The 22,212-nt window shown below is 41.8% G+C and overlaps 2 protein-coding genes and 1 long non-coding RNA gene across 4 annotated transcripts; all 3 read right to left on the bottom strand.

The window, feature by feature from the left end:
* Nucleotides 1-10,426: 10,426 nt before the first annotated feature.
* On the bottom strand, nt 10,427-12,783 carry LOC110906908. Its single transcript, XM_022151967.1, has 2 exons — nt 11,791-12,783; nt 10,427-11,581 (listed from the first exon to the last, which is right to left on the bottom strand). Exons 1-2 carry the CDS (start codon nt 12,781-12,783, stop codon nt 10,427-10,429), a joined length of 2,148 nt encoding a protein of 715 aa, XP_022007659.1.
* Nucleotides 12,784-16,606: 3,823 nt separating this feature from the next.
* Nucleotides 16,607-19,298, bottom strand: LOC110905578. Of its 2 annotated transcripts, XM_035982547.1 has the most exons (6): nt 18,984-19,298; nt 18,486-18,690; nt 18,151-18,399; nt 17,515-17,583; nt 17,318-17,426; nt 16,863-17,027 (listed from the first exon to the last, which is right to left on the bottom strand). In XM_035982547.1, exons 2-5 carry the CDS (start codon nt 18,516-18,518, stop codon nt 17,403-17,405), a joined length of 375 nt encoding a protein of 124 aa, XP_035838440.1. In that variant the 5' UTR covers nt 18,519-18,690; nt 18,984-19,298; the 3' UTR covers nt 16,863-17,027; nt 17,318-17,402. The 2 variants fall into 2 exon arrangements, 1 of the variants encoding a protein (XP_035838440.1); XR_002573241.2 differs by lacking the exons at nt 18,151-18,399; nt 18,486-18,690; nt 18,984-19,298 and adding an exon at nt 16,607-16,856 and having other exon boundaries at nt 16,971-17,027; nt 17,515-18,121.
* A 1,066-nt stretch (nt 19,299-20,364) lies between these two features.
* LOC118486260 lies at nt 20,365-21,683 on the bottom strand. Its single transcript, XR_004878112.1, has 3 exons — nt 20,847-21,683; nt 20,529-20,760; nt 20,365-20,449 (listed from the first exon to the last, which is right to left on the bottom strand). It is a non-coding gene; the product is annotated as an uncharacterized LOC118486260 (long non-coding RNA).
* Nucleotides 21,684-22,212: the final 529 nt, after the last annotated feature.

Below are 22,212 nucleotides of genomic sequence, written 5' to 3'. Positions count from 1 at the left end.
TACCTAATCACTTCCCTAACCCAATAGTTCAAACAGATTTCAAACGGTTTATGTCAATCAACGGTTACAAACGGTTCAAAATGTAAAACAATGTGTCCATCTGCTGGATGAGCATATGCGACAAAATGTAGTATATGGAAATCAATGTGCTAGCATGTTAAGTGAACATACATAGCAAAACATAATGAAATCGTGTACTAATAGTGTACTATTGAACATAGTATGTATATGATGTAAAAACATGGGAAATATGAAAGTAACAAGTAGGCACATGTGTTCCACCCGAAAACAGTTTGAAAACAGTAAAAGAGAGGACTATGTACTCACTTGAGGGTGCTTAGAAGTCTTGGACAACAACCAAGCAAAGCTAGAGGGATCACGGAATCAAACGGCACCCTATATAGGTAACTATGTAAATAACCGGACCTAAATCGGGAGATAGGATAGAATGAGGTTCTATAAATCAAACGAGTAATTAAACTCATATGGTATGATTTAATAGACCTTACATTCTGATTGGAAAGTTTACCTAAGTGCTTTTGACCCGTTTCGACACATTATGGTAACATAAGCTACTATAAGGCGTCGTTAGAGTAAAACTATGTTCGGATGGTTAACTATGTGCTATGCCAAGTCTTACATGCCCAATTATCCCTAAACATGTTACTAAATCAGATTATATGTCAAAAATAAGTTCACATAGGCAAAATACGGATTTTAGCTTCAAAAGGGTATTTTGGTCATTTCCTATGGGCATACAAGCTAATTAGCAAATGACTAACCAATCCTATGTGATCATAAGGTATAACCTCAGTGGTTATTCCCTAAGCAACTATGATCACTAACTAAGCTTGGTCGGATCCTAAAGATCGACCAACTGGGTCGGGTTCGAAAGTCTAAGCGGTTGTTTAGACCGCTTACCTTACGACCCTAAACAAGCACTAAACTAATAGTGTCGAGTTAAACATGTCAAAACATGTTTAACCTACAGATTTGGTATCAAAACAAAGTGTTTTGATACACTAAAGTAGTTCCGTTGCAAAATGCGTGCTAAAACGCATTTTGACCGAAACTTTGACTCGACACTACACTAAAGTGTTTTGAAGGTTTGAACAACAGCAGGGTTTATAACAGCTTTGCTTTGGATTACAAAGCGGCACATGTTAACCAAATGTCCCCATCGTCCACCGTGGGTACACTTGAAACAGGGTATTTGATTCGGATGATGACGGCTACATTGATTGCACCAAGGATCAGTTCCCTTATACGGTTTCATCCCTGAGGCGAGTCATGGTGATAGCTAAAACAACGGTCCTCTGGAGTACGATGCCTATTTGCTGGGTAACTACAGCACCTGGTTCGGACATTTGAGTGTTGTTGCGATGAAGAGGCATCTTGTAGACAATGGAAGGCATAGGAGGAAACAAGCGAAAGATAGTCAAAAGAGAATAACAACGCATGAAGATTGTGACCATTTGTTTTTACCAAAGGCAAACAAATGAGACAGTGACTAATCAAAGTAAGCGGGTCAATATAATGTATCGCGAAGACATGCTCGCCTATAAGTGGACACTCACCCCAAGAGTTCCCAGGTAAGAGTGACTGGTCCGATACTGCGGATTTGTAAGAACACTCTAGCCTTAGACAGAAGACCCAGGGTACAGGCATCCACCCTTCCAGTTCGCATGTGTTCACATTATAAGACCCAAACTTTGACGGGATCTTTGAAAACTTAAAGGGTTCGAAACCTTATATCAAAGGGTTCAAAACCTAGTAATCAATCATCCTACAATCAGATCATGATCAGCTAGGCATTTTCGGAGGTTTGACACATGGAAAGTTGGGTGGACGTTATTGAGTTCCTCCGGTAGTTCGAGTCTGTAGGCGACTTTCCCGATCCTTTCCAGAATCTTAAAAGGTCCAACATATCGAGGCGCTAGTTTCCCTTTCTTGCCGAATCTGACCACACCCCTTCAAGGTGATACCTTTAGGAGTACGTAGTCGCCAACGTCAAATTCAAGGGGCTTGCGTCTTCTATCGGCGTAACTTTTCTGTCTATCCCTGGCTTTCGACAAGTTGTCATGAATCTGGAGGATTTTGTCAGTCGTTTCTTGTAATAGCTCGGGACCAGTTAGTTACGAATGACCGATCTTGTGCCACACAATAGGCGAACGACATCTTCTTCCATATAAAACCTCGAATGGTGCCATTTGTATGCTGGCATGATAGCTGTTGTTGTACGAGAATTCGACTAACGGTAGGTATTTGTTCCAACTACCACCGAAGTCTATGACACACGCGCGGAGCATGTCTTCAAGAGTACGGATCGTTCTTTCAGTCTGTCCGTCAGTTTGAGGATGGAATGCAGTACTCAGGTTAAGCGACGTACCAAGGGCCGCTTGAAACGTTTCCCACAATCGCGAAGTAAACCGAGCATCACGGTCTGAAATGATGTCACGAGGCGTACCATGATTACAAATGATCTCGTCGGTGTAGATTCGGGCTAGTCTTTCTACCTTGTAGTCTTCCCGTATTGGCAAAAAGTGGGCTGATTTGGTCAGACGATCAACTATAACCCAAATGTTGTCGTGACCTGATGGCGTGGACGGAAGTTTGGTTATGAAATCCATAGCCTCCCACTTCCATATGGGGATTGGAGGTTGTTCGAGTAAGCCAGAAGGTCGCTGATTTTCAGCCTTGACTCTCGCACAAGTCAGGCAACTTCCAACATAGAGGGCGATATCCCGTTTCATACCCGGCCACCAGTACTTGTAACGAAGATCCTGGTACATTTTATCGGCACCAGGATGAATGGAATAGCGAGATTTGTGGGCTTCGCTCATTATAATCTTTCGCAAATCGGTCCGCTTAGGGATCCAAATTCGGTCCAGATAATAGAAAATCCCATCTGCCTTGCTTACAAGCTGAGCTCCATCGTGATAGATTCTCTCCTTCTTCAAGGTGCGTTCGTTAAAACAGGCATGCTGGGCTTCGCGGATGAGAGTTTCGAGATTGTGCTGGGATTGGGTATTGCGGATACTGAGCAAATAACTCCGTCTGCTGAGCGCGCGGCAACAACATTTGCCTTGCCTGGGTGATAACGAATCTCACAGTCGTAATCGTTAAGAAGTTCTACCCATCGGCGTTGACGCATATTAAGTTCTTTCTGATTAAAGATGTGTTGTAAACTCCTGTGATCGATGAAGATCGTACACTTGGTACCATACAGGTAGTGTCGCCAAATCTTCAATGCAAAAACAACTGCGCCTAGCTCGAGATCATGGGTTGTATAGTTCTTCTCGTGGATTTTGAGCTGACGAGATGCGTAAGCTATAACCTTGTCCCGTTGCATGAGAACACAACCAAGACCAAGGTTGGAAGCATCACAGTAGATAATGAAATCATTGTTTCCGTCTGGCAATGTGAGAACAGGAGCATTGCAGAGTTTGCGCTTAAGGGTTTGAAAAGCAGATTCTTGTTCAGTTCCCCAGACAAAGGACCTGTCTTTATGAGTAAGAGCGGTAAGCGGCACAGCGATTTTAGAGAATCCTTCGATAAATCGTCGATAATAGCCCGCTAGTCCGAGAAAAGAACAAACTTCGGACGGGTTCTTAGGCGTAATCCAGCTCTTAACTGCTTCAATCTTCGCGGGATCGACATGAATACCCTGACTATTCACGATGTGACCCAGAAATTGGACCTCCTCCAGCCATAATTCACACTTGGAGAACTTGGCATAGAGTTGGTTCCCCTGGAGTAGCTCGAGAACCAAACGTAGATGTTGCGCGTGTTCGACTTTCGACTTGGAATAAATCAAGACATCGTCGATGAACACGATGACGAAACAGTCTAGAAATGGCTTACACACGCGATTCATCAAATCCATGAAAACCGCGGGTGCGTTGGTTAAACCAAAAGGCATAACAACGAATTCGTAGTGGCCGTATCGAGTTCAAAAAGCGGTTTTGGGGATGTCTTCCTCTTGAATGCACAATTGATGATAGCCTGAACGTAGATCGATCTTCGAGAAACACTTAGCACCTTGTAGCTGATCAAATAAGTCGTCGATTCGAGGCAAAGGATAACGGTTCTTGATAGTCAACTTATTCAATTCCCAATTCCCGATAGTCGATGCACATCCTGAACGACCCATCCTTCTTTTTAACGAAGAGGACTGGCGCGCCCCAAGGAGAGGTGCTCGGGCGAATAAAGCCTTTTTCAAGTAATTCCCGGAGTTGGTTTGAAAGTTCCCTCATTTCGGATGGCGCGAGTTGATAAGGAGCTTTGGCAACAGGGTTAGCTCCAGGAATAAGGTCGATACGAAAGTCGATATCACGACTTGGCGGTAGTCCGGGAAGGTCATTAGGGAACACCTGAGGAAATTCGCGAACCACTGGAACGTCTTTGACTTCGGCCTTCTTTTTCTTTTCCTTCTCCGCTACTACAATGTTGGCCAAGAAAGCTCTGTATTCCTTGCAGAGATACTTGCTAGCTTGGATGCATGACATGAGCTTGAGACCTTTCGAAGCTGTTTCACCGTATACACATAAAAGATAGGGAAGATATGATTGTTGAGCTCATCTTTTCGAAACACACCTTTCGAATCATCTTTTCAAAACACACAACTTCAGCATGGTTTTCGCGAAGAAAGTCCATGCCTATTATGACGTCGAAACTTCCGAGCTGCATTGGAATGAGGTCGATAGGGAAGATATGATTGTTGAGCTCAAGGGTACATTCACGAAGAACAGAGTTAACGGTGATGGTTCTTCCGGTAGCAACTTCAACTTCGAATGACGAGGGGAGATAAGAACGCTTACGACTAAGGAGCTTCTCGAATTCAAACGACACAAAGCAGTTATCGGCTCCAGTATCAAACAAACATGATACATAAATACCATTCACAAGGAACGTACCATTAACCACGTTGTTGTCAGCCTGGGCTTGACGGGCATTGATGTTAAAGGTTCTGGCCTGGGCTGCTTGCTGTTGCTGCTGAGGCTGCTGCTGCTGTTGGGGTTCTTGTTTCACAACCGGGTTCGGGCACATGTTTGCAAAGTGGTTAGGATCACCACATGCAAAGCAGACTCGAGCATTGACCGCGGGTGCTTGAGCTGCAGGTTGGCCTTGAGGGGTTGGGAGTAGAGCTTGATGAGCGGCGGCTTGAACTGGGGCTTGACGGGGACCATAGCGACAATTCGCAGTGAAATGCCCATAACGACAATTCGCAGTGAAAACGACAGGCGATTCCCACCGGATGATGATACGAGCAGGTCAGGTAGAGCGGGTGGGGACCTGTGTAAGTGCGCTTGGCTGGCGGCGCATTGACCACTGGAGCTTGTCGGTGGTGAGACTGCCGTTGAGCCTGTACGGCTTGCAGAGGGGCAGCAGTTGTTGTCACAACACAGTTCTTGTTGCTGGAGCTGTTGTTGTTGTGCTTCTTCTTTCTTCTTGACGACTTGGAGGGTTGAGCAGTGGTGGTGTCGACGGTCGATGCGGTGGTGGCTTGGTGCAGAGACTTGGTATGCTTATCCCAGAAACCAGACTTTACCCGCTTGTCATTGATCTCGGCGGCAAGCAGATAAATCTCTTCAATCGATGATGTCTTGGCGGCGTGAACAAAATCGGCAACACAGTCGGGTAGAGCTCGAATATACTTCTTAATAGCCATGTCTGGCGTCTTGACTTTATCGGGACAAATGATGCTATGCTGCTTGAAGCGAGCAGTTAAAGCAGCATTGTCTCCATCCTTCTGCTTGATGTTCCAAAACTCGTCCTCCAGCTTTTGGCGTTATGGGAATGGCAGAATTCGTCCATCATGATCGCCTTCAACTCTTCTCAAGTCAGCTCATAGGCTGCATCATTTCCGCGCTTGTTTCTTTCGCCGTCCACCAGTCTAGAGCTCGTGACTGGAAGACGCCTGTAGCGTTAAGGGTGCGGAGATTTTCAGGACAGCCGCTTTGGCGCAGAGTGACTTCGACTGAATCAAACCATTGAAATATGGCGGTAGGGCCATCTTCTCCGGTGAACTCTTTGGGTCCGCATGCTTTAAACTGTTTGAAGCTGAAACCAGTCTTGTTGGCATCCTTAGGAGCTTTAATTTGTGACTCCTCGGACGAATTGCTGACGTTCTCATATACCTCGCTCACAGCTTTTGCCACACTCTTGGCGATGATAGCAGCGAGACGGCTATCTCTCTTCTCTTGGCGAGTAAGATGGTGTCGGGATCCAGACGACATTGTCTGCAACAAACATCGTCACAGGACTCAATCACAACATGATTGAATCTCACCTCACACGTCTACTACTTACTAGAGCTTAGAATTACGTCGAAACATGTATTGCATATCACATAAGCACAAAGTCACAGATTCACATAATCACAGAAGCACATAAGCACGTAGGCACGTAGAGCACATAGACACGTAAGCACAGAAGCACATACACATTTAGTCACAGATGCAGTCAGAATACAGAAACCTATCTTTCAAAGCTCGCGTGTCGTTCATACATAGTGATCGCATATCGTATAATCGTATAGCATGTCGAGTGCAGTATGGCGTATATCGTAGCATAGTATCGCCTAGAATTGCAGCGACTTGTTAGCGATGTGTAGTGTGTTGTGTGATTTGCGGGAGCAGAAGACATTAGATCAAAACCCATAGTATCTCAAGACGCTAACAATTTAAACAGGTAAACACACTTAAAACTCATAAAATCGACGAATTGTCAGAGTCTGCAGTTGCGGGCTCAAAATCGAAACACATAAAATCGAGAAATAGATTGTCTGCGGCTACTAGACGTCGACTACCCAAAGCGATTCGACTATTCGCAGTAGACTTGTCGTCACTTTTCGACTTTCTGGATCGCGTTTCTGCCTCGATTCTTGGGCATTCAACACGCACTCCCTAGGTCATCCTCATGAGTTCAGGTCGTTGGAGTCCGTCGAGGCTTTGGTGAGATAATTAAAAATCCGGAACGAGTTGTCAAGGTTAGGGTTCCACCCCTAGCTTAGCAACTTCTTCCTTGTCTTAGCAAAATTTGAGGAGATTATTCATCAAAATATGGATTTCACTCCTGATTTGGTATAATTATCCTCGTTTGTTATCGAAAATAATGAGGAAATCATTGATAAATTGATAAAATCAGCATTGACCAAACAATTCAGTCGAGAGTTTGCGGCTTTCACACCTAATCTCGACTAAATCGCTTGACTCTATTTGAAAATTCGAGTGCAGTGATAGCGAGGAATATTAGAATATAGCACATAAGCTTGGTCTGTTGGTTCCTAACTATAGTCTAGGTCTCTAAGACAGCGACCCGGACTAGGTCGTGTCTAGCCTAATTCCCTATAGTTATGGCTCTGATACCAATCTGTCACACCCCAACCGATGGCGGAATCATCGGGGCATGGCACTGAGCAAAACAGATTGTCCAGAAGTTTCCATAACAACTATCATCACTATTTAGTTTAAATAACACGTCACATACCGTGTCCCAAATAATAAAACAAATTATTACAGATAACAACCAGTCAAATATTCTGTTCCGACAACTCGGATTTAAATGAAACAAATAAATATTGTCCAAATGCTCCTAAAGACCCGGTCGGACAAGATCTACAGACAACTATGCTCTAGACGCTTGTTCCTGACAGACAACTATTTGTTGGGGGCCTCTAGAGCTTTATTCTAGCCTCGCTTTCCTAGCAAGCAAACATCTTAAACACCTGTCACATATGTTAAAATAAAGTCAATACTTATAATGTAAAGGTGAGCATACAAGTTTGATAATAGCATATAGAGTTCGAATAGTTTACGCATAACCAGCACGTACACAGAGGAAAACGAAGCATGTTAATTATCGACATGGATCTATCGATACCAATGACTGCGGGTTGACTGTCCGAGACAGTTCGCACTACATGATTACCACCGTAATCCTTGCAAGTAATTGTCCTTAACAACCCCCGTGTGAACAGGTGCTGAGTCCAAACTATAGTACTACATCGTTAAGGCAGGTAGACAACATTCCACGTGTAAACATAACAACAAGCATTCATTTAGTCACGTAATACATGCGAATCGGTTAGCGTTCAAATAATTGAGTAGTGTGTTCGATTGTGTTTTGTTATAAGTAACGTATGTAACACCCAAAAGTGCTAAAAGCAAAAAGGGATCGAGTATACTCACAGCGATTGATTGATGGATTGAAGGGAGCGCTTGAGAGTAGGGTTAGCCTGAATAGTTCGATAGCATAACGATGAGTAATACGTAAAACAGAAACAAGTGATGATGGGTCAAACAGCCTGGTCGATCGGACAGTTGGTTCGATCGAACGGGTTGTTCATTCGGCTGGACAGTCCGTTCGGACAGTCTGTTCGATCGGCCGGTAGGCTCGATCGGATGGACTGTTCGAGTGGATTGTTTCTTCCTTTGAATAGGATGTGTTTGTGTATGACGGTTTGACCTTTTGAAGTTTTCGTTGTAGTATTTGGAAACACTGAAGTGTTCTTGCCTTTCAGGTCGATCGATCGAACGATCTGTTTGATCGGTCGGCTTAACCGATTGGTTAGATACTTCATTAGTGAGTCCTCAGCTGGATGTCACCTGATCGATCGAACAGCATGTTCGATCGGGTGGCACTTTGTACTACTAGGAGTTGTAAATCGAGTAAGGGTTGAAGCATAGTATCTCATGATCCGATGAGTAATGTTATCAAACAGCTCGTTCGATCGGACATCACCTCGTTAAATATTGTACTTCATGAAATTGTCAAGTGTGGGGCCACTTGCTAGCCGATCGGCTAGCCTGGTCGATCGGCTGACATGTCCCATCGGTTGGGCTGTCCGTTCGGACAACCTAACCGATCGGTCAGCATGCTGACCTGGTCGGCCTGTTCGTCTAACACTTGGCTGTTTTGATTATTTGACATTATTTCGAGGTAGTTTGACAACGAGCTGAACCATGGAACTTTCGTTCTTACTGGTTTTCCCTGCTCGGACAGGAATCACCCAAGTCCGGCCGGTGAACTGTTCGGAACGGTAGTTTGATGTTTAACCCGAAGTCGGTGAACCTCGTAGATATAATCCGAATCTTGAACCACTCGTCCACTAGAATGATTGGTGAGTTGACTCAAGCTCCGTTTATACCGGTTTGAAGGCATTGAGTGTAAAAGAGTTGAAAGAAAGTTGGAATTCCTTCTTTCAATCCCTCACATCATGCGAATGTTCAGATCTGTGAGAGATCTTAGCTTGTTTATGTGGAAATTGGTTAGATCCGAGCTATTCATGGTGGATTGAGGCCAAAACATGATGTTCTTAAAGAACACCATGATGACATCATCCTAGAATGCTTAGATCTTGATGATTTCACGGTTAGAAATCAAGATTTGAAAGATAGAAGGGTGTAGGAGTGTGTATTGATCAAGAAAGTACAAGATATAGGATGAAAACTTACCGGAATTGGAAGAAATCTGAGAAAAGATGAGGAGCACGAGCTGGTCGGTCAGAGAGTTTCCAAAAGTGGAAAGAATGACAATGACAGCCCTATTTATAGGCTCCAAAAGAGGAAAGAGCTGGCCGATCGGCCAGGCATCCCGATCGGACAGCCTGCTCGATCGAACAGTCCATCCGATCGGCTGGGCTGTTCGATCGGCTGACAGCCTGATCGATCAACAGCCTGGTTCGAGTGTTCGGTGCGACGATTTCTGATATTTCGATTTCGATTGAAGACAATACGAGTACGATAGAGTTTCCTATTCAAATTACTTTTAGTCCCAATCACTATATCTAACATACAATCATCTACATTTCACACTATCCTTACGTTACCATTTGTCATAATTCGATTTCGATTGCATTCGATTTGAGTTTTGAGTTTCGATTCGAGTTTCGATAGATTCAACTGATCATCACACAAAACATAAAGTAAACACGCACAGGTAACACATAAGGCACACACACAAGTAATATAACACCAAATTCGCATAGTTCGAGTCTCGAGTTCGATTGATGATTCGATTAGCTTGATTATTGATTGATTAACTTTATCGCATTGTTACTTCCTACTATTCACAGTCGTAAATCGTTTCGAGTCGATTAAACATTCGATTAGTTCGATTCTTGATTAACAACACTTACTCCACATAATACAAATAAAACATAAAATAGACTATTTACAGTCAAAGTTGACTTGGACTTTGACTTTGACTTTGACTTTGACATTCGAAAACACGGGGTGTTACACAACCTTCTTTTTATACTGTCCAACAGGCTTCGATTTGTTGAATCTGGAGTTCTGCACACCAATCTTGTAAGACCTTATCCGTGAACTGCATTCAGTTATCACTTACCAAATACAACGGCAGCCCAAACCGACACACGATGTGTTCCCAAAGGAACCTTTTTGCATTTTCAGCGGTTATTTTAGCCAAGGGTTTGGCTTCGATCCATTTGGTGAAGTAGTCGATCGCCACAATCAGGTATTTTAGTTTTCCGGGGGCCAGCGGGAATGGTCCCACAATGTCTATCGCCCAGTTTTGAAAAGGCCAGGCCGCTGTGACCGGGATTAAGTTGTTCTTGGGTCGGAGCGTTTGGGGGGGCAAATTTTTGACAACTACGGCATCTTCTGAGTTCATCTACCACGTCTTCGTGCATCCAAGGCCAATAATACCCGGCGTTATGGATTTTGGCCACAACTGCCCGGGGTCCAGCGTGGATACCGCATATACCCGCGTGTATTTCTTGGATTAAGTATTTTGCTTCCGCCGGGGATACACACCGCATGAGTGGTCCCAGATATGACTTTCGGTATAGGATGCCATTGTTAACTTCATATTGCAGCGCCTTAGTTTGTATCTTCTGAGCTTCGCCCCTAGCAGGGGGTAACTCCCCTTTTGTAAGAAATTTTAATATTGGAGTGTACCACCAAGGTTCTTCCGCTGTAACGGCGAAAACATCCCGAGGTTCGATTGAGGGCATCTGTAATGTTTCGACCTTTACTTCTTTTTCCATACCCGAGGTAGCAAGTTTGCTCAAAGCGTCCGCTATTTGGTTTTTTCCCCTGTGAACATGATGGAGTGTGACGTTATCAAATGAAGCTATGAGCTCCTTTGTTTTAGCCAGGTACTTCGCCATTGATTCATCTTTGGCCTCATAGGTCTCATTTACTTGATTACTAACTAATAAAGAATCAACATACGCGTCCAGTCGTGCAGCCCCCATGGATTGGGCCATTCTCAATCCCGCCAGTAGCGCTTCATATTCTGCTTCGTTGTTGGAGCACTCGAAATCGAAACGTAAGACGTACATCATCCTTATCTCGTCAAGGCTTATCAACATTAGACCTGCTCCGGAACCTTTTCCACTGGATGACCCGTCTGTGTAAAGTTTCCAGGTTTGCCTGGCGGTACTGAATTCCAGGATATCATGGATAGCGGGGTCTAATATAGTTTCTCCATCAGGAATTTCAGCCAAAAAATCGGCGATGACTTGTCCCTTAACTGCTGTGCGTTTTTGATATTCGATATCCAAAGCTCCCAACTCAATTGCCCATTTAGCCAATCTTCCGGAGATCTCAGGCTTATGCAAGATTTGCTATAATGGGTAGTTTGTTAAGACCTGTACGCGGTGCCCTTGAAAGTATCTTTGCAGTCGCCTGGTGGCGTGAACTAGTGCTAGTACCAACTTTTCCAGGGTTGATATCGCGTTTCGGGTCCCGCCAATACTCGGCTGATGTAAGATATGGGTGTTTGCTTCCCATCTCTTTCTACCATGAGTACCGCGCTTACTGCGTTGTGGGCCGCTGCCAAATACATTTTAAGCACTTCTTCTGGGTATAGAGCTGTTAGCATGGGTAGTTTCTCGATGAAGCGTTTCATGTCTTGTAGGGCTTCCTCCGCTTCACTGGTCCATTTAAAATTTTTCTTGTTGAGGAAATCTTTTAATGTCCTTATAAATGGCAAAGACCTCTCAGCGTGTCTTGCCAAGAATCTGTCTATAGCCACTAAACGCCCATTTAACGCTTGCGCTTCTTTCAACGTCCTGGGAGAGGGCATCCGCGTTATGGCGGCTACCTTTTCTGGGTTAGCTTTAAAGCCGTCCCGGGTAACTACTACTCCCAGGAACTTGCCCTCCTCTACCACAAATGAACATTTCTTGGGGTTGAGTTTGATATTGTATTCTCTGAGCTTTTGGAAAGTTTCTTCAATGTCTTCAAGCATTTGTTTTTCTTCCCTGCTCTTGATTACCAGATCGTCAACATACACTTCTAAGTTTCTGCCGATTTGTGTTTCGAAAGCTTTATCCATGAGTCGCTGATAAGTGGCTCCGGCGTTTCGTAGACCGAAAGGCATCTTGGTGTAACAAAAGATGCCCACATCGGTATGAAACGCCGTTTTTTCTTCGTCTTCTTTGGACATTTTGATCTGGTGATAACCTTTATAGGCGTCTAAGAAGCATTTGTACCTATAAGGGACCAGAGAATCAACCTTAAAATCCATTTCGGGGAGTGGGTATGCATCTTTGGGGCATGCTTTATTTAGATCTTTAAAATCGATGCACATTCGCCATGTGCCGTCTGGCTTCTTTACCATCACAGGGTTTGATACCCATGTATGATATTTTGTTTCTCTGAGAATTCCAGCTTCCACCAACATTCGTACTTCTTTGACAACCGCTGCCTTTCGATCCGGAGCCATACTACGTTTACCCTGTGCGACCGGCTTGATGCCGAGGAGTGTTGCTAGCTTGTGTTCTGCCTTATCACGGGGTATTCCAGTCATGTCGGAGTGTCCGAAAGCAAAAATGTCTGCATTCCTTCTCAGCAGCTGTTTCAAATTGTTTTTGACTTCAGGGGAAAGGCTATCCCCTATTGTAATTGTCTGATCCGGGTGGCGTGTGCTCAATACCCATCATTCCGGGCCGATGGCTCCAGTAGGTCCTTGGCGGCACCTTTTGGTATTCAATATCTCTCCCAATTTGTCACGAAACACCGTGGCAATACCCCGCGGGGTAGGGAACTTCATGAAACCTCACGCCGTGGAGACTATAGCGTCCAATTTCCCCAAGGTGAACCTTCCGATGATTACATTGTGGTATGACTCAGCACGCACCACAAGGAATGTTAGGAGTATGGTCCTTTCCCGGGGCTCTTGTCCGAACGTGACTGGGAAAGTAATTTGGCTAATTGGATCAACCTTTTCTCCTGTGAAACCCTTAATAGGGGCGTGCACCGACTCAAGCAGCTTTTTGTCTTCTGGTTGCATTCTATTGAAACAATGTTCATAGATGATGTCCTCTGAGCTCCCGGTGTCTACCAGGATCCTCCTCATATGATAGTCGCCCATCGCAGCGGATATGGTCAAAGCGTCCGTGGTGAGGTGCAAGTCTTCTACACGAGGCTCGATGGTCATAGTTGCTAACATCCAGGGTTCGAGCGTGGAGAAACTCCGCTTGGCCCATTTTCCCTTATCCGTGTATACCATGTTTAGCTCTCGCGGCCTTTTACCCACCGCCTTGTCATTTTCTTCCTTGACAGGTGGCGGGCCTTGCTTGATATCCCTTACTAGGTGTGCCAACTTACCCGCTTTCACAAAGTATTCGATCTGCTTCTTCAGCTGAAAACAGTTGTTAGTGTCATGGCCGCTCCCCTTGTGGTACTCACAATATTTGCTTGTATCTTTGTTAGGGTTGTCTTTCAGCGGCTTTGGAGGGAAACTTGAGGTTCTCTGAAGTTAGGATCTCTGCTGGCGTCTTGCTCAAGTTGGGCTATTCGGATCGCGGCTTAAAGGATTCATTCCTTGAGTAGGCGTTTCTAGACCTATCATACCGCGAATCCGTTCTATCACTCCTTTGGTATCTGTCTCCTCTACTTTTGCTTTTAGAACCTCGCTGTTCTCTATCTTCTTGATTTTCTGAGCCTCCTTTTTCCTATTTGCCGCGTGACTGGCGGCTACGACCTTTTCTTGTATAACGTACACCTTGGCTATCCTCAGGATTTCGTCGATGGTGGGAGGCACACCATCTCTTCCATGAAGTGTTCTTAATAGCTCATCATCGTTTACTCCTTGTAGGAAAGCTCCACACACTAGATCATTTGTGACACCTAGTATTGCCAGGCTTTCCTTATTGAATCTAGCGATGAAACTTCCTACCGTTTCATTGTCTCCTCGTCGGATGTGGAGGAGCTCGTTTCGATCTTTTGTGTGTCTACGCTGTTGGCTAAATTATAAGATAAACTTAGCCTCGAGATCTTCAAAACTGTCAATCTCCCCCATGGGTAAACTATCCCACCAGACTCGGGCCGCGCCTACCAGCGTTCGGACAAACATTTTGCACCAGAGGGGCATAGGCCAGCAAGCTACTTCTCCAGCACTTTTGAATAGGTTGAGATGATCATCAGGATCGCCTAGCCCGTCATATTTGCCTACCGTCTGAGGCATCTTGGGCTTTTCCTTGATGGGAGCTTCTGCTATTCTTTTGGTAAACTTGGATTTGAAAGTAGCATCCACTGGCTTGAAGGGTCTGCTAAGTTCATCTTCTTCGATATTGACGGGTTTACTATAATCCTATATAAGTTCCTCCAATTTAATAGGTTTTGTTTTGTTTTGAAATATGTACAGCCGCTTCAACGGAACCTGATCTCCAAACCCGATGCATTCAATGTAAAGGTATTCGATTTTTCAAGGATTTTTTTTTGTTTTATTACACTGATGTTAATTATAACTATACTATTTCTTGGAATAGAGGGGAACACCGGAAAGAGTTTGTTTGGAAGTGTTTGCAGGAGAATTTCCAGAGAGATGACCTGATAGTTCAGGTCCCAACATCAATGGCTTTAAGGTAATCTTAGAGAATTGTAGTACGTGTATGTATTGGTTTAGCAATGACTATGCGTAAAATCTCTATTGTCTGGAAAATTATAAAGCATGTATACCGGCCATGTGGTGTGGCCATAATAGAACACTTTCTTTCCATATTTATTTGATTAAGTCTTTAACCATTGTTCTAAAAGAGACAATATGGTTAATTATGGCACATTATGTAACAATGAGTTTATTTTGATAAGTCTTCAACCATTGTTCTAACATAAGTCTTCAAACATAAATTAAAGTTTTGTATTATTTTCATTTGTTTAATAAAAATTTGGTATGTAAAATTTCTAAAGACTACCTGTGTTTGTACACAGGTTTTACATCTAGTGTTGCTTTAATAGAAGGTGCCTTTAAAGTATAACATTAAATGTGCTTGTATTACATGCAACAAAACTTATACAAAGTTGAAAAGTATATTTGTGTCTATAAGCAAAGATGTAAATTAATATAGAGGAAATGCCTTTTTCTAGCCTATGCAATATGCATGATCACGTTTATCTCTAAAGTAACTATATGAATTTGATTTTTCACACATGAGAAATTGTACGAAATTGACACATCAAGATGCGCTTATGTGGAATGGGAGGAAGATATGTGTTAATGAAATGCACATGTGAATCTGTTGTGAAGAAACACTGACCTTCACGGTAGTAGCCAACTAGGACTTCAACTCTTTGGCGATCCGAACTACTAACTGCAAAACAGAACACCGTTAGGACTCGTTACAGGAATGGGGTTATTCATGTAACCACCTTCCGGCGTGAGAATAAGTCTCGGTTTTGGGAGAAAGTATAAGTGAGTAGAGAAGATGAATGAGAGCAAGATGATCATACCTTAGGTGTTTTCCCTTATTTATAGTTTACCATTAGGGTTTCTCCTAACTTGGGATGGGCTCCAATAAGTTAGGGATTTACACGATCTTCCCAAAAGAACGGGGATTCAGTTACGTGATTTATCCATGCAGAATGGAATATTCTAGAATAAATGCTTATAATTAATTATTTATAATAAAATAACAGGTCATGACCGGGTCGGTAGTATCCGGTTCGGGTCATACCTCGTCATGTTGTGTTTTGTGTTTGTTCATCACAATGTTTCATGGAAGAAAGCTATGAACCGGCAAAATTAGTCGATTTGTTTTATCGTAAGTCATTTACCTTGATATTCCCATGATATTGACAGGGGGTCGAAAATGTATATACCCAAAAAAATTCTATAGAACCGGGGGGTCGAGAACGTATATACCTAAAATTTTCTATACGAAAACTACATATATAAAACTACTGAGCGAAAAGTTCGGGGGGGCCCCCTCGTTACATCGCTTCTGGTATATAGCAACTTGGTCTTCATCAGTAGTGACCCGCTACTGGCGTCTTCAACAATAGCAAGTTACTTGGCAACAATACTTTGATCTGCATTAGCAGTTAAGTTTCTCTCAGCAACTTGTGTCTTGACTTTTCCAGTAGCAAATGTTTCCATCATTATTATTATATATATCAAAAGATATCGTTGGTTTGCACCAGTAGCATTTGTTACTTTTAGGTTTTAAAGACTTTAGTTTGTTTTCTTATGTTTTTGCCACCCAACGCATATGCTCAACTCATTAATTAACCAAGTCTAATATGATATATTTTTCAATTCAACTAGGGAGAAAGCCCGTGCGATGCACGACATGCATAATAGCTATTGTTTGTTCGAGTTAAGACGTCTAACACGGCCGGTGCATAACATGTAAGACAATACGCCTACAAAGGGGCGTGCTTAAACTTTATTAAACCATGGACCATAAGTTGTTTCCTTGGCAAAACTTGCCGGCCAAAAAGATGTGGAAAAAGATGTCTTCCAAGAGAAAAAAACATGAAACAGAAAAAGGAAAAACACATAAACTCTCGCACGCTTTCCTATCTTATTGGATAACACATAGACCAAACTTTAGCTAATGCATGCCACTGTCATCCCCAATCCCATCACCAGCCAACTAACTGCAGTGAAATAACGAAAAGAAAACTATTAAAAATGGTATACTATGTTTACGTATATATGCATCGAAAAGTAGTACGGGTTTTCATTACTAACACTAAGTGCAGACGGTATACCTTTCATGTGGGTCACTGTCAACTGTTTCTTCCGAATCCGAATCTGCATAAGCAGGCCTTCGAAGGAAAAGCACGAAACATTTATGTAGACGGTTATCTAAAAATAAATATGCACAATTACATTGTTTATGGAAATCAATCAATTATAGGTGAAACTTCCACAAGGCAGATTATTGGACCATTTTTCAAAAATAGGTCCCACAAAAGGAAAAGGTATCATGTGGCCGTTAATATTCTCCAATCGCATTCATTCATTCATTCATTCTCCAATCACATTCATTCATTCATTCATGTGGCTTACGTAGGCCTAAGTGGGGTCTAAGTTGTAAAGTAAGTTAGTAGCGTACCTTCTTTTTAGTCTTGTTGCCTCGCACCTTGTCTAAAAGCTCACTTAGGGTGCCAACACAGGCTACATCCTCGGTAATTGGCTCGCTAGTACCGTCGACGGCAACACGGCTGGGAAACGCATGCAAATAGTCAGGCAAAGCACAGAACAGTGCAAAACAGGTAAGCAGATGGTAATTAGTTGAGGGTGTAATAATACCTGATGGACGCCTTGAAAGACTGCAACGCAGGTATCTCGTCCGAATCGATGAGCATAGTCGATGTTGAGCTGGACAAACAAATAAAAAAAGGCCAAGTATTGCATTTATGATTTAATGGCCACATTGCACCCATACTACAAACCCTGTGGTATTGTTATTGTTATGATCAACTTACCAAAACGACATAAATTTATAATCAGAATACATTTTTTGGGAACTTTTACTTTGTTGTTTTACCTATGTTAAATGAATCACATCATTAATTATTTTAAAACACGTAGCATACTGATGATATGAACCGGTAACATCTAACTATAATAACTGTGTCGTATCTATAATCTGCTTTAAGTTGGTCTTAAAAAAATTAACATGTATAATTTAGAATATTCTTTTCACACTCATTTATTAACATTACTAATTATTATTCTATTTGTATATTATTGTTATTATTAATTACTATTATTAATAATAATAATCATTAGCGTCTTTAATAAAAAAGGCGCAGCCCCGCCGCCCCCTATCCGCCTACCTACTCGTGTTCGTAGCTCGATCGGAGGTATTAACACTATTATTATTAAAAAATATAAAAAATATTATTATTATTTATTTATTACTATTATTACTATTAATATTACCGTTTTACTATTAATATTAAACGCCGTAAGCAGGAAAGGGTAGCGTTCAAAACGACCGACGTCATTATCAACCCGCTTCACAGTTGTCGGACCATGCAACCCAATCACAAAGGGGCTGTCTTTAAGAACCCGATACTGATTTGTAGGTTGCACGGCGAAACAGTTAACCAAATATACACCGCCCTCTTTGAGTTTGTCAAAGAAATAGTGGGCAATGTTATTCCTTGCGGTGCAATGCATCACACCTACCTGCGCAAATAAAGGCGTAGATTTTTGTTTCAGAATCAAAAGTAGAAAAGCGTAAGAATGTGGGATAGCAGAGGGTAAAAAACTACCTTTATGTCAGTGACAATATAGTCGGTGCTCATGTATCTGCCATTAACTTGTCACGTCCCATTTTCTACAAACCATTATCATGATAGGTCCGGTGCTCCCTTCACGGAGTTCACTAAGGAACATATGACTGCTTGTACCACCGTCGGACGTTTGCAAACTAAGGGGGCTGACCATGGCAATAGAGGAGGAAATGAAACTATGAACCTACAAACATAACAAAGCCGACAATCTTATAGCATAACCAAAGACCGTTCAACTGTCTACAAATTAATCATATCCTAATGAATGATATTAAATGACAGGGATATTCAAAGAGGCACAATAAAACAATGCAATTTACAAACACCCATATGAAGAATTAATCAAACAAATCGATAGGGATCTAGAACAACAACAATAATAATAATAATTACATAAAAAGAAGATAAAAGCATATGGGGCAGCCACTAATAAGATCTTAAAGTAATTAAACTCTATAAAATTCAAATTGACAGCACCTGAATATCTCTGTTTCTTGAGATTGTTGTTAAAGTGGTGATCTTTAGAGTCTTGAATTGCTCATAGTGTGAATCAATTGAGAAGATTTGAAAAAGTTGTTGAATTTGCAGTGTTGTGGGTGATTTGAATAAGAAAATAGGGGTTTTTTATTGGTTGATTGATGATCTGTGTTCTCGTTATCCCCCCACTCGTATGATTTCAAGAAAAGCTTTACCTGTATTGAAACCTCATCAAAAATATCAAAAAGAAGAGCTTTACCCATTCTTATAAGGTAGTCGATAAGTGCCAGTATTAAAACACAATTACTGAAAGAAACAAAGGCTAGTATTAAAGAAATAAAGAGCTGTAGGTAATAGTGGGTAGAGAAAGGGTCAAAAAGTTAAAGATGGAAAATAAATCCATTTACTTTATACTTACTCATATGACCCGTTTGACTCCATCATGATTAAACTATCAACTCATTCTTATGTAGGTTAATTTCGTCCTTTTTATGTTTTAAATCCGTCTAACGGATTTAAACGTATCATTCATACTTGGTTGATCCATTCTTACTTACGGGCTCATACCTTTTCATCTTTACCATTCTTACTTGTTTGATTATTGATCCATCTTTTTGAAGTTGTCGACCCGTTTTGACCTGGAAGTATATGAGATGGAATTTTAATTGGCACATTTTGACCCATTGAGTGAAAATATCTTACCCAAACCAACCCATATAATTTAAAAAGCAACCCAAAGTGACCCACTTGGAAGGTTTTGGGTCAAGATTGCCCCGTCTAGTAAAATGTTTGCCAAAAAGTAGACCTCAGCTACGTTGTATGTAAACACTGCGCCTTTTGAAGCGATGGGGGGTTTTGAAAACCCATATCATTTTTTTCACCCTTTCAATGTAAAAACAGTGCACTAACATTCATGAGGACCTCCTGGGTAACTTAACAGTGTGTCACAGATGTGAAAATGTCCGCAAAAATAAATTCTTGGGTCAATATAAGTGTGATCCATTTAAATGCATAAAACTCTGGATCGACCAGTCATTAAACAACCCAACATAGATAAAAGCTGGTCATGAGGAACGTAATTTGCAACTTTTAATGTAAAAAGTATCTTAGAATGGTTCCGAATAACCGAAAAGTATATAAGTTCCATACTTATACTACCATCATCATCTTCATATTCATTTTTTATAACAAAAACCAGGCAACACCATCCGAATTATCTAATCACCCAGATTAACAAAAATGAAAAAGTGTTCTTTACACACAACTATGATAATACCTGCAATACGTTTATAGCCCCCAGACTACCTAGTATTTTGTACACACTCAAAACCCATAAAAAGTAACAAAATAAAAGAAATCAAAGAACTAAATAACGTTAAGCCTACCTTAGATCCAAATTAGTTATTTGCTGCATCAAGTTTTTCCTTCAACAAACTATTTTCATCATTCAATCAAGAAACATAATCCTACATATAAAACCTTAAGATCAATTCTAAAGAACTTAAAATCATAAATAGGAACAAATGAGAGACGAAGTGATCTTACTTCGGTCACCAAAATACCCGTGGGAATCCTATTTCGCCGTCACCGTCGGTGTTCAATCCACCGTTGTTTCCATTCACCACCATAACCAAGTTCGTCACTAAATCGATCCACCATCGCCGCCAGGTGTTCATCGTCGTCGCCTAGAATCCATCAGTCGTCGTTTTCTGTGGAAACCGACGATTGAAGATGATGGTGAAGCAATCATTTCAAGTTACACATTCAGGAATCAGAACTGTTACAAAAAAGACAACAATTTTACATATATCGCATATCCATTTTAATTTATTGTCACATGGGTCCCGACTCAAAGTAAAATACCTAAACCTGTAGTTCAACTCTGGAAACAGCATGTGATGATCCGGCTTCAACAAAACGTACCTTGACGGATAAAAATCGAACTTCATTCCTCACATTCGTTTGTTTCTCCATGGATTTTTGTGAATAGCCTGTTCTTGATGGCTCTGTACTCGTTGGTTGATCTGGTAAAACTGGACATTAATCGTCACCACCTCAATCTCCGATGACATCGCACTGGATTTTGATTCGTTAATTGAAGATGGAGATGAAATGGAAATGAGTTTATTGGGAATTAGGGTGTTTCAGAGAAGCTATGTAGGGTGTGGTGGATTTTATGGGATTGGAGGGGTTAGGGGGAAGATGAAGTGAAGCGGCGTGTCTTTACTATTAGGGTTCTAGAAGAAGATGGCAAATTACCCTTCGGTGTCTTAAAATTTTGGATTAAATAGCTTACACATCCTTGTACATGGTGCTTCGTAACTTGTAAATATAGTAAAATTACAATCTTGTACACAAATGTATTTAAGAGCCTCATTAATGAAGGTTGTAAAATAGTTCATATAACTAAATTTTTAAGTATATATAGATTCTCTCCAACATTACTTTTATATTTATAGTGTTATTAAAAAAGTATATTTTAAAATTTTGTGAAAGACAGACAGGGGCAAAGTATACAAGAGGCATGGAGGGGCGCCCGACCCCCCGAACTTTTCGCTCGATAGTGTTATATATATAGTTTTCATATAGAAATTTTTGGGTATATACGTTTTCGACCGACTGAAAGCCCGCCGCGAAGCGCGGGGATACCCACTAGTTTAAATTATTATATATAGGGGGTGCAAACGAGCCTGAGCTCGAGCCTCACATGTGAAGCTCGTTAGGCTTGTCGAGCCTTAGTGTAAACGAGCCGAGCTTATTTAAACTTGTTTACAAGCCGACCTCAAACCTAAAAATAAGCTTATTTAGTAAACGAGCCCGAGCTTTACTTATCGAGCTCGCAAGCCTAAAAAGTATATTATTTATATTATTTTTATTTAATATACTAATTAATAGATAATAAACGAGCCGAGCCCGAGCCGAGCTCGAGCTTGATAAAATACAAACGAGCCGAGCTCGAGCCCGAGCTCTCATAAGTTAATCGAGCTCGAGCTCGAGCCTGGCCGAGCTTGGGCTCGGCTCGGCTCGTTAGAAACATTTCTTTTAGCGTTCAGTTCATGTGCAACAAAAACTTGCTATTAGTAGCATGTTAAAACTCTTCTTCAGTACAAACCCTTCAATACTAACGTTGACAACTTGTCATCGAAAGAAAGTTGGTCTTCAGTATTTCAATACTTACGGTACTTGTCCACACGAAGTCTTTTGCACTAATACATATAACTGCCAACAG

The sequence above is a fragment of the Helianthus annuus genome, chromosome 14, assembly GCF_002127325.2.
Source record: "Helianthus annuus cultivar XRQ/B chromosome 14, HanXRQr2.0-SUNRISE, whole genome shotgun sequence".
Taxonomy (NCBI): Eukaryota; Viridiplantae; Streptophyta; class Magnoliopsida; order Asterales; family Asteraceae; genus Helianthus; species Helianthus annuus.
This window is presented reverse-complemented; position numbering and strand designations above follow the sequence as displayed.

What these genes read in the sequence shown, in the direction of transcription:
- LOC110906908 (XM_022151967.1), bottom strand. Translation starts at nt 12,783, where the DNA reads ATGACTGGAATACCCCGTGATAAGGCAGAACACAAGCTAGCAACACTC. An exon ending in TGGCAGCGGCCCACAACGCA is followed by an intron (nt 11,582 to 11,790) that starts GTAAGCGCGGTA and finishes ATCTTGCATAAG; the next exon opens with CCTGAGATCTCCGGAAGATT.
- LOC110905578 (XM_035982547.1), bottom strand. Translation starts at nt 18,518, where the DNA reads ATGAGCACCGACTATATTGTCACTGACATAAAG. An exon ending in ATATTGTCACTGACATAAAG is followed by an intron (nt 18,400 to 18,485) that starts GTAGTTTTTTAC and finishes TTATTTGCGCAG; the next exon opens with GTAGGTGTGATGCATTGCAC. An exon ending in TCTTTCAAGGCGTCCATCAG is followed by an intron (nt 17,427 to 17,514) that starts GTATTATTACAC and finishes TGCGTTTCCCAG; the next exon opens with CCGTGTTGCCGTCGACGGTA.